This window comes from Guillardia theta (assembly GCF_000315625.1).
Source record: "Guillardia theta CCMP2712 unplaced genomic scaffold GUITHscaffold_194, whole genome shotgun sequence".
NCBI classification, from domain to species: domain Eukaryota; class Cryptophyceae; order Pyrenomonadales; family Geminigeraceae; genus Guillardia; species Guillardia theta.
The window spans coordinates 11,454-21,349 of NW_005434482.1; the positions used below are offsets into that span (position 1 = coordinate 11,454).

General features: G+C 55.1%; 3 protein-coding genes across 3 annotated transcripts in view; 2 read left to right on the forward strand and 1 right to left on the reverse strand.

The window, feature by feature from the left end:
• The window catches only part of GUITHDRAFT_148157 (hypothetical protein), a gene marked incomplete at both ends in the record, with an annotated part of 5,752 nt that extends 1,353 nt beyond the window's left edge, over positions 1-4,399 (reverse strand). Inside the window, 6 exons of the mRNA XM_005820017.1 lie at positions 148-240; positions 381-469; positions 707-767; positions 891-3,473; positions 3,537-4,163; positions 4,250-4,399. Of these exons, the coding sequence (XP_005820074.1) occupies positions 148-240; positions 381-469; positions 707-767; positions 891-3,473; positions 3,537-4,163; positions 4,250-4,399 (3,603 nt within the window). The remainder of the gene's footprint in view (positions 1-147; positions 241-380; positions 470-706; positions 768-890; positions 3,474-3,536; positions 4,164-4,249) is intronic.
• Positions 4,400-7,124: 2,725 nt separating this feature from the next.
• Positions 7,125-7,799, forward strand: GUITHDRAFT_156156 (hypothetical protein; the record flags this gene model as incomplete). The annotated part of the gene is made up of 2 exons (XM_005820018.1): positions 7,125-7,577; positions 7,638-7,799. A coding segment is annotated over exon 1 (259 nt), but the record flags the coding sequence as incomplete, so codon positions are not given.
• Positions 7,800-9,069: 1,270 nt separating this feature from the next.
• The window catches only part of GUITHDRAFT_81763 (hypothetical protein), a gene marked incomplete at both ends in the record, with an annotated part of 2,178 nt that continues 1,351 nt past the window's right edge, over positions 9,070-9,896 (forward strand). The window contains 3 exons of the mRNA XM_005820019.1: positions 9,070-9,231; positions 9,275-9,417; positions 9,464-9,768. Of these exons, the coding sequence (XP_005820076.1) occupies positions 9,070-9,231; positions 9,275-9,417; positions 9,464-9,768 (610 nt within the window). The remainder of the gene's footprint in view (positions 9,232-9,274; positions 9,418-9,463; positions 9,769-9,896) is intronic.

Sequence of the window (9,896 nt, forward strand, 5' to 3'; positions counted from 1 at the left end):
GAAAAAACATGATTTCACTAGAACGTTACTTTGAAGGGACTCTTAGTTGTAATTCCTTGAACCAGTGAACAGGCGACCAGATGAAGCAGAAGTGCAGAGGAGTGGAGAGGAGAGGAGAGGAGAGGAGAGCAGAGGAGGAGGAGTCACCTCAACATCAACAGTGACATGATGCTTGACATAGAGATCTTTTCCACGTGATGTCTCGCAGATCACTTGCGTGTTTGAAACCCAACGAGTAGTCTGACAAAGAGGGTGAGAAGGATATTAAAGGCAGCTGAGATGATTTGTAATTTTGATTGTGGAGATTGTGATGGTTTTTCTTTTGTTGTTGTTGTTGTTGATGATGATGATGATGACGATGATGAAAATGGAGATGTTACCTGGCATTGAATATCTCCTATGAATGCCTTGGGTTCAGATGCTGCTGAAGTTCCAAAGTTGTTCCCAAAGATCGTCACGCTTGTTCGACCTGTAAAGGTGAAGGTAAGACGAGAAGAGGAGGAAGAGGAGGAGGAGAGGAGGAGGAGGAGGAGGCAGACTATCGGGAAGGAAAGGCGGGTGGAGGAAGGGGAAGGAACAGGATGGGAAGAGAGCAGGGAGCAGGACAAAGGAGGAGGAGAAGGAGGGGGAAAAGGAGAAACGGCGGAGAAAGCGAGCAGGAGGAGGCGAGAGGGAGGGGGAGTGGGAGGAGGGAAGGGGAGTTTACCTGTGACGGGACCTGACGAAGGATCGACCTCGGAGGTCGTTGGAGGGAGGTAAGTGAAACCCTGAACCTTTGTCATTCCACCGCTGTCCCACACCTCCTCCTCCCCTCCTCCTCCTCCTCTTCCCTGCCCCTCCTTGCTCCCCCCTCCTTGCTCCCCCCTTCTCATCCCATTCCTCCGCCTCACCTTGAACGGAGCAGACTCCTGCTCTCCCACCACAGCAACCACGCTCCTCCCTCCTCCTCCTCCCGCCGGGGTCACGCACACGAGCTTCGAGTCGGACGCGTAGAGGGTTCTAGAACAGCTCCTTCCTCCCACCTTCACTGTCGGGTTGGAGTCGAACGTCCCAAAGTCTCTCCCCAGCACGGTCACCAGCAGCCCCCCAGCACTGTTCCCCTCTTCCGGCTCCACCGACGTCACCGACGGGGTCCTGTAGGAGGCGACGCCGAAGCCCATGAAGTCCTTCCGTCCTCCCTCCTCCTCTACCTCCACCTTCACGTCCAGGTCCCTACCAACTCCAGCAGGAGCCACGCAAGTGATCGACGTCGACGACTCCCACCTGGCCTGCGTGCAGCTCGACCCCAGCTGAGCTCCATCGCCCAACGTGACCTTGACGTCCTTCCTGCCCCTGGCCTGCCCGAAGTTCCTGCTGAACAGCGTTACCGTCGCTCCTCCTCCCGTCGGCAGAGTCTCAGGTTGCATGCTCGTGACTGTTTCCCCCTCGTAGTCGTAAAGTGGCGCCTCCTCCACCTTGGACGGCTGCCCTCCCACCTTGACCAGCACCGGCACACGACCGACCCCAGCTGGGGTCTGTGCTGAGAGGGAGGAGTCGCTAGTCCATACAGCTGGACCCCAGCTGGCCTCTCCCACCTTCACCTCCGGCTTCGTGTCCGCCAGCCCGAACCCCCAGCCCGTCAGCGTCACTTGCTCCCCTCCCGCCACGGGGCCCTCGGATGGGGAGAGGGAGGAGACGACGGGAGGATCGTACTCGAACGTCACGCTCCCAAACGTCTCCGCCACCGGGGACCCCCTCGACTGGTAGTAGACCGTCAGCTGGGAGCCGACCCCAGCTGGGGCCGTGCAGGTGACCTTGCTCTCCGAGATCCACCTCGTGACCCTGCAGGGGGCGGATCCTCCTCCGTAGCGGGCGAGAGACGCGGCAGCGCCTTCCTGCTCAAACTTGTTCCCGAAGAGTGTCAGAGTGAAGCCTCCTCCCGTCGGCGCCCTCGTCCAGGCGAGCGACGTGATCATGGGGGAGCTGCCGGAGCCGAACTGGAAGACGGCAGCCTGGGAGGAGGACGAGACCTGCCCGCTCAGCTGGACTGTGACAGGCTGGATGGTGGGGCCCTCCGTCCAAGGTGGGGTGATGCAGGAGACAGCTGCATCGTCAGTCCACACGGTGGCTCGGCACCTGCTGGGCCCGACGAAGGCGACAGGATGGGCGTCGGTGAGGCCGAAGTTGAAGCCCTGGAGGAGGACGCGCGTACCTCCCTCCCTCGTCCCCTGCTCGGGGGAGACGGAGGTAATGAGGGGCGCGGCGTAGGAGAAGCGCATGTCGTCGGGGGAGGAGGCTGAGAACTTCCCGTCGATCACGATCTGCACCCTCTTGCTCCCTCCTGAGCCAGGTGGGGTCGTGCAGAGGACGGAAGTCTCCGCTACCCAGCTGGAGTCGATGCAGTCGATGCCTCCCACCTTGACGTCGATGTGCGACGTGCGCGTGCCGAGGTCGGAGCCAGAGATGGTCAGTACTTGACCTCCCTGCGTCCTCCCGAAGTTGGGCACCACCTTGCTGACTTTCGGCCCGTTGTACTCGAAGTCGTCCTGCGATGAAGAGGAGGAGGAGGAGGAGGAGGAGGAAGAAGAGGAGGAGGAGGAGGAGGAGGAGGACGGGGCAGCAGACTCCTGGTCCGCCACTCTCACTCGCACTGCTCTGTTCCCTTCCCCCTGAGGCATCACAATCATCATCTGCTCGTTGTTCACATGCACCACCCGCGCCGGCACGTGCCCGACCAGCACCGACACCTTCGCCTTGTCCGACCCGAAGTTGTCCCCGTAGATCGTCACCAGCTGCCCCCCCATCGGGTCTCCAGCTGAGGGGAGGACGCGCTTGACAACTGGCGCATCATATGTGAAGATGTCTCCCTCAGCTGAAGGCGAGCTGCTGACTGAGTTCTTCTGACCGTCCACGTCGACGATGAGGTGCGTAATCCCGACACCCGGGGGCACGAGGCATCGTGCTTTCGTATTGGAGACCCATTGGGTTTTCTCGCACTCCACCCCCCCCATGTAGAGCTTGATCAAGTTCGGCGACGTCCCGTAGTTGTCCCCCAGGGCCGCCACGAAGTATCCTCCGGCAGCTGGGCCATGGTTGGGCTCGACCCTGTCAATGCTGGGCCGATCGTAGTCAAACGTGGACTTACACCCCGCGTAGGGGGACTTGGACTTGGCGGGGGTTCTGGGGCAAGGGGAGCTCTTGATCGCTGACACAACGGCCTCTACCTCCTTCCCAGCTCCCACCCCAGCTGGAGTGATGCAGAAGAGGCAGGACTCGGAGATCCAGCGCTGAGAGGAGCAGGGGATCTGCCCGATGCTCACTTGCAGCTTCTTCCCGTCCTCCTCGTTCCCGAAGTTCGCCCCCAGCACGGTCAAGTGCGTCCCTCCCACCGTCGCCCCGTGCTCGGGCTGCAAGGCTGTGATGATCGGGCCGTCGTAGCTGAAGAGAGCTCGGGGAGTCGGCTGGCTGGGCTGCCCCAGGATGTCCACAGTGACCTGGAGGGGAAGAGCGCGTCAGCAGTCTGCGGCAACTTGACAGGAACTTGTCAAAGTACTGACCTGCTTCTCGGGTCCGACACCCTTGGGAAGGACACAGGTGACTTGCTCGTTGCTCTTCCAGGCGGAGCTCCGGCACTGCTTCCCTCCTACCTTGATCTGCGGCTTGCTGTCGATGGTCCCGAAGTTCAGCCCCTCGATGGTCATCGTGTACCCGCCTGTGCTGGGCCCGTGGTCGGGGACAAGCTTGGAGACGACCGGAGCGTCAAACTCGAAGATGGTGCCGAAGTTCTCCGGGCTGGACTCGTCGAGGACAAAGACGCGGACGTCTCCGATGCCGATGCCGGGAGGAGAGACGCACTGGAGCTTCGTGTTGGAGAGCCAGACGACATTCTGGCAGGGCCTCCCTCCTATCGTCACCGACGGGTTGTTGTTCGTAGCGCCGAAGTTGGTCCCAACGATAGTCACCATCGTCCCACCTGAAGCAGAGCCGTGCCCTGGTTCTATCGCTATGACTGAGGGAGGGTCGTAGTTGAAGTAAGTGGACGGGTTCGCCGAGCTGCTCACTCCTCCCACCTCCACCGTCACGAGCTTGTGCCCTCCCACTCCCTCCGGAGCCTCACACAGCACCGAAGTCGCAGACACCCACACTACCTGCTGGCAGGGAGACCCTCCCACGCTCACCGAGGGCTGCACGTTTGTGTTCCCCGACCCGAAGTTCATCCCCCAATCGTGATGATGTTTCCTCCAGCCGTTGGGCCGTTCGCTGGGCTCACGTCCTCAATCACTGGAGCCACTGGCATCCCGCTCCTCCTCCTCCTCCCCACGGTCCCTCCTCCTTCCCCAGGACCGTACGTCTGTTGTGAAGCGACATGGATGGCGAAGAGGAGGAGCAGGTGCTGACGGAGATGGTTCAGTTTCAGCATGTTTCTTGAGCGAGCAGGGTCTGGTTCAGTCTTCGCCAATGTCTACATGCTGTCCCAACTCTGATTCAGAAACGCAATAGGTTGCAATCTAAATCACCTTGTGTGATGACTCAGCATTGCTGCGTTTCATTCACTCTGACATGGAACTTTGTCTTCGTTGACAGAAGCCTGTCATCCTGGGGACAAACAACGTTATACTCATGGTATCATCAACACTCTTCTCTCGTTCAATACAGAAATGATCTCAATACTCTCGTCAAGGCTCAATTTTGTGCATTGCAGGGCAAGAAAATTGTCCTCAACTTATCAAATTTCTCGAGAAGACAAGCAGCAAATGCTCATAGGCTGACATCGCTCCTGATTTCTGATAAAAGCCCTTCGGTCTAACCCTTGATGTTATAGCCCTTCCCCTCCGTTCCTCTAGCCTGGTACATGCTTACGCCCCACGCTCTCCTTGCTGTTCCTTTCCCTCCTATCGCTCATCCGCATCTCCCTTTGGTTTGTCTGGAAACCAATGCACCCCCTCTCTGCCACATATCTCCTTTTCGCGTCTTCTCCATACTTCACACCGCAATCCTTCTACAGTTCAGCATCACCTCCCCACTATTTCTCCCTTGCTGCCCAGTTAGGTCATTTACTTTCACCCTTTTCTTCAGCTCTCCTTCCTCCACTGCCTCTTCTGTGAATATCTTCTCCTTCCATTCTTGACGCTTCTTTTCTTCCTCCTTCCCCCTGCCTCCTGCCTCCTGCCTCCTGCCTCCTGCCTCCTGCCTCCTGCCTCCTGCCTCCTGCCTCCTGCCTCCTGCCTCCTGCCTCCTGCCTCCTGCCTCCTGTACCTCCCTGTACATCTCTCCCGCCTTCTGCCTTCTGCTTCTGCTTCTGCTCTCCCCATATAATTTTCCTCTCCCCATCTCCTTCTCCTCTCCCCGTCTCCTTCTCCCGCCTCCTTGCTCGCCATTCCGTTGTTTCCCTGCTACTCTCCGGCATAGGACACGCACGCTGACTCACAGTAACCGTTTGTAACGTAATGACCCGAATTCAGTTTTTCTCAGTGCATATGCCAACAGCCGGTCGGAATCCCGCCCCGGCCGGGCCCCGGCCGGGCCCCGGCTTTGACACTACTCACTCAGGTCACTGGATGCTGACTCTCCTTAAGTACCGTGACTGGTACAACTGCCGTCAAGAATCGAACAGTACTGATCAAACTGTACGGCAACTTTTACAGTGCCTACTACAGTATTAGTCTAGCTGTACCCATCCATTTTTAAAAGAGTTTAAATATTTATTAATCCATTCAGATAGTACCAGAAAGATTCCGATCAACAGCGAGAACTACCAACACTACCGGAAACAATATATTTCTTTGTACCTATCTGGGGTTGAATTTTAAAGTTGGAGTGATCTCCCGACACATATAGATTTAAGATTATGTTGCAAAAAGAGGGGTGGGTCCTACCCATTTCCCGAGAAACACCCCCTTGCACTAGAACAAGTTGCCGTACCAATCACCACCTCACATTTACATTCCAGGGGTGGTCGAGAAGAAGGTCATCGACCACCGGTCCTGAGTTGCAACGGCGGGATCTTCTTCTCACATAATGGGTGGGGTACTCATTCCGATCCTTGAAAATTTGGAAATCGGGGTAAAACATGGTAATCTTTGTGGGTGGGTCATAACCCGAGGGGTAGGGGTTCTTGTAAACTTTTTGTTCATCAATGAGATGGGGTGATCCATTATTGAGGAGGCTGACACCACCCCCTTGTTCTCACCAGTCATTTGGACCCACCACAGAGGGCTACCACCCCCCTCACTGTCTTGTCGCGCCCCCTATCGGATCACCATTGGCAAACTTACCACCCTACCTACCTCTGACCTCTTTGTCACTTCGGACCCATCCCTTTGCCCCTACAGACCCCATTGAGACCGGACCCCTATCACCCTCTGGATCTGTAAATGGTGGGTCAGGGGAGAAGCGGAATATAAAACACTTTTTAACAATCACGACAACAACAACCCCCGTGACCAACCCTACCCATAAACAATTGAAACACCCACCCATGCACAAGCTTGGGATCTTGGTCATTTGGACCCGTGTGGAGACAGCAATTTGGACTCTACTACCCATGAAATCTCATCCTACCCCACCCACCCCTTCAGTGCAGAGTTGCCTTTTGGAAAGGCCTCCGAATGTACGGATTTGGGGGATGGAGGGGTCAGTCATCGATGTGTGGGTAGTGTGTCATAGGGGTGGGTACCATACAGACAAACATGAGGGTGATAGCATATGGATTGGTGGGTGGTATTCCTCTTTGTTATGAATGGAGGGTACGGAACGACTCGGGACATTTAGGGTGGTATGGGGTGGGTGGTACTACAGTGACACTTAAAATAGTTTTAGTCTACAAGTTGGTCCCAGGATTCAGCGTTTTGGAAATGGAGGAGAGGAGATGGTCGTTGAAAGGACAGGAGTGTGCAGCACTTTTTCGATTGTGCTGAGCAGACAGGCCAGTGAAATTGGATGTTAGGGAATGGCAGATGAAACCCAGCAAGAAACTTGGAAGAAGTATGCATTATGACAAAGATGCCCTCAGTCTAAACCACAATAGTTCGAGTGTATTGCTGATAATTTTGTTGATCAACTGTAAGCACGCTCGAAGCTAACGCCGGTGTTTTCCAGATATCCGATCATTGCCATGGCATCCAATCACATACAAGTCGGAGCCAGTGACTCAGCAGATTCTCGCGATGCAGACCTTCTAAACAAACTCTCCAACGAAACCCATCGGGACTTCTCAGCAAGATTGTCGAGATCTCGAATCCTCGGCATGGACTTGGACCCTGCCAAGAAACGCGCCATGATCATGTCAAACTTGAAACAGAGTGAGGTCCTCCGCTCAGATTGGAAACAAACAAGATGTCACCATGACCCTTGCGGTCACGTTCAGAACAGGAAACGAGCTCTCCTGGAAAGGCGCAGGGCCATGCTTGGGGACATTCCTCCAAAAGCAGAATCTAGTGAGACTTCGACGGATTCTGAACAACGAAGCAACCACGGGCATGATAGCGATCGAAAAGGCTCGCTGATAGACGGACTACATGAAGTTTCGGACTTCTTGTGCAAGCTGACTGGTCTTGAGGCCAAATCCGAGATGATTCAGACTATGTCGCTGACTTTGGGTGGGTTGTTTGTACTCCGTTGTTATCCACTTGTGACTGACATGAATTCGGTTTTATCAGACCACGAATTTCGAGAGGCAACCAAGGGCTTCAAGCGTCCAAACATCGGATATGTGCAGGCTGTTGGCAAGAGTCAGGCTAACTTGAAGCAGCCCAGATGGCTGGGCTAGCAGATCAATTGGATCTGCACATGTCATTTTATGTAAGTTTGAAGATGCTGAAGATATTAAATCGTGGTTGTGATCACCTGACAGACACAGGAGTGGGAGTGAGTTGGAGGGAGCGGAAGGGAGGAGTAAGGAGGAAGAAGGGGTGGGATGATGGAGGAAGAAGGGGAGGGAGGACGAGGTGGTGGTGGAGGAGGGAAGGTTAGGAGGAAAAGGTTGAGTGCGAGGAGAAAGTTGAGTTTGAGTTTGAGTTTGAGTTTGAGTTTGAGTTTGAGTTTGAGTTTGAGTTTGAGGAGAAAGTTGTGTTTATGTTTGAGAGGAGGAGGAGGAGGAGGAGGAGGAGGAGGAGGAGGCGGGGTAAGCGGAGGAGGAGGAGGAGGCGGAGGAGCTTGAGGAGGAGGAGGAGGGGGAGGAGGAGCGAGTACAGCATATTATCGTGTCATGGCCAGGTATCATCTCGATGACTCGCCGTTTGTCGTGTTGGGAGCTCGGCTAAATGGGTGGGGTAGTGGGTGGGGTTGTCGTTATACCGGTCCTCCAGATTCACAGCAACAAGTATGAAAGTTTCTTGCCAGATTTAAAATTCTTGCAACAACTATTATTTCATATTATTTCTTTGGAATCGGGTTGGTGGTACTCTTTTCATCGAGGGGGTAGTACCAAAACGGGGGTGGTTGAGCAGGGATTCGGGAAGAGCTCCATGGCGAAGCGAACGAGACTCGGCGGGGAGACAAGTAAGCAGAAGACAATGCTGACGATGACAAGATGAACTTCGGAGGAAGAAGAGAACTTGTTCGAAGAGAGCTACCGTGTTGATCATGGCGGAAGAGAAGCTAGTGTACTAGAAGACTGCATCATTGCGTTCTACATCCTATGGATAAGGCGCAACAGTAGCTTGCATGAGGTTAGGAGGGTCGGAAGTTCCGGAAAGATGATGCAATCCAAGCACACGATAATAGATGATGAGACAGATGCAGTAGGAGCAGGAGTCAGCCATCGGGGGTTGAAGGATATGCAAACATACTGGGTCGTTGCTGTAGAATGTTCGAGGGCAGAAGGGGAGGTGTGAGATTGTTGTAGATCCGTTCAGCAAGGAACAGGTCAAGCATTCTAAGATTGAGTGAGGCATGCGCATGGACACGAGAAGACAGAATGCGAACTTGTCATCCTCTTACTAAATCCTACGACACTCCCTCACCAGTGAAACAGATCCCCCCACCAGCGCAACGAGGGAGGAAGATTCTAGCGGGTTATCCGTGTCCGACAGACTGCTGCCAGCGAATGGGAAGGAGGAGGAAGGGGAGGTTGTGGAAGAAACGTTCGAGATGGAGGTGGAGCGGGAGAGGTCCAAGACTACTCGATTGGGATGGAGCAAGATTTTGACCGTCACCATGATCTGCTTGTTGACAGCTTGCCTGTTTGCGGATCAGAACTTGATGGCGCCCAATCTCACAGCGATATCACAAGAGTTCTCCTTCACACCTCAGGTACATGTGTTGAAAGTGCTCTACAACCTTACAGGTTGTTCAGCAACGGGACGAAAAACTCGGCGGGGAGGTTGCGTTTGCGTTCTTCCTGGCTGGCGCTCCCATCGCCCTGTGGATAGGATGGCTAGCAGACAAGATGCCAAGGAAGTGGTTGTTCTGTGGAGTAGTGATCCTAGGGGAGGGACCGTGAGTTCTTGTCCGTTAGTTTCATGGCTGACTTAGAGGCTGCCAGGGCGCTGGCTACCTTGTGGGTGAAGTCATACCACGAGCTCCTCTTCCTGCGGGCCCTGACAGGCATCGCTGTCGGGGGGGCTCTACCTCTGATATTCTCTATGTTGGGTGATATGTTCGAGAACGAGAGGAGGAACGTCGTGTCTGCCATAGTCTCCCTCTCCCAGGGGTTCGGCATCAGCATCGGGCAGTTCATTAGCGGGGTGGTCGGGCCCCAGCATGGCTGGAGGCTTCCTTTTGCCATCGTCGCTGTGCCCTCCATAGTCTTCACCTGCCTCGCAGCTCTGTGCATGACTGAGCCTCAACGTGGAAGGTTTGTGACTATCCTCCTCCTCCTTCTCCTCCTCCTTCTCCTTCTCCTCCTCCTCCTCCTCCTTCTCCTCCTCCTTCTTCCTCCTCCCCTCCTCCTCCTCCTTCTTCCTCCTCCCTCGAAA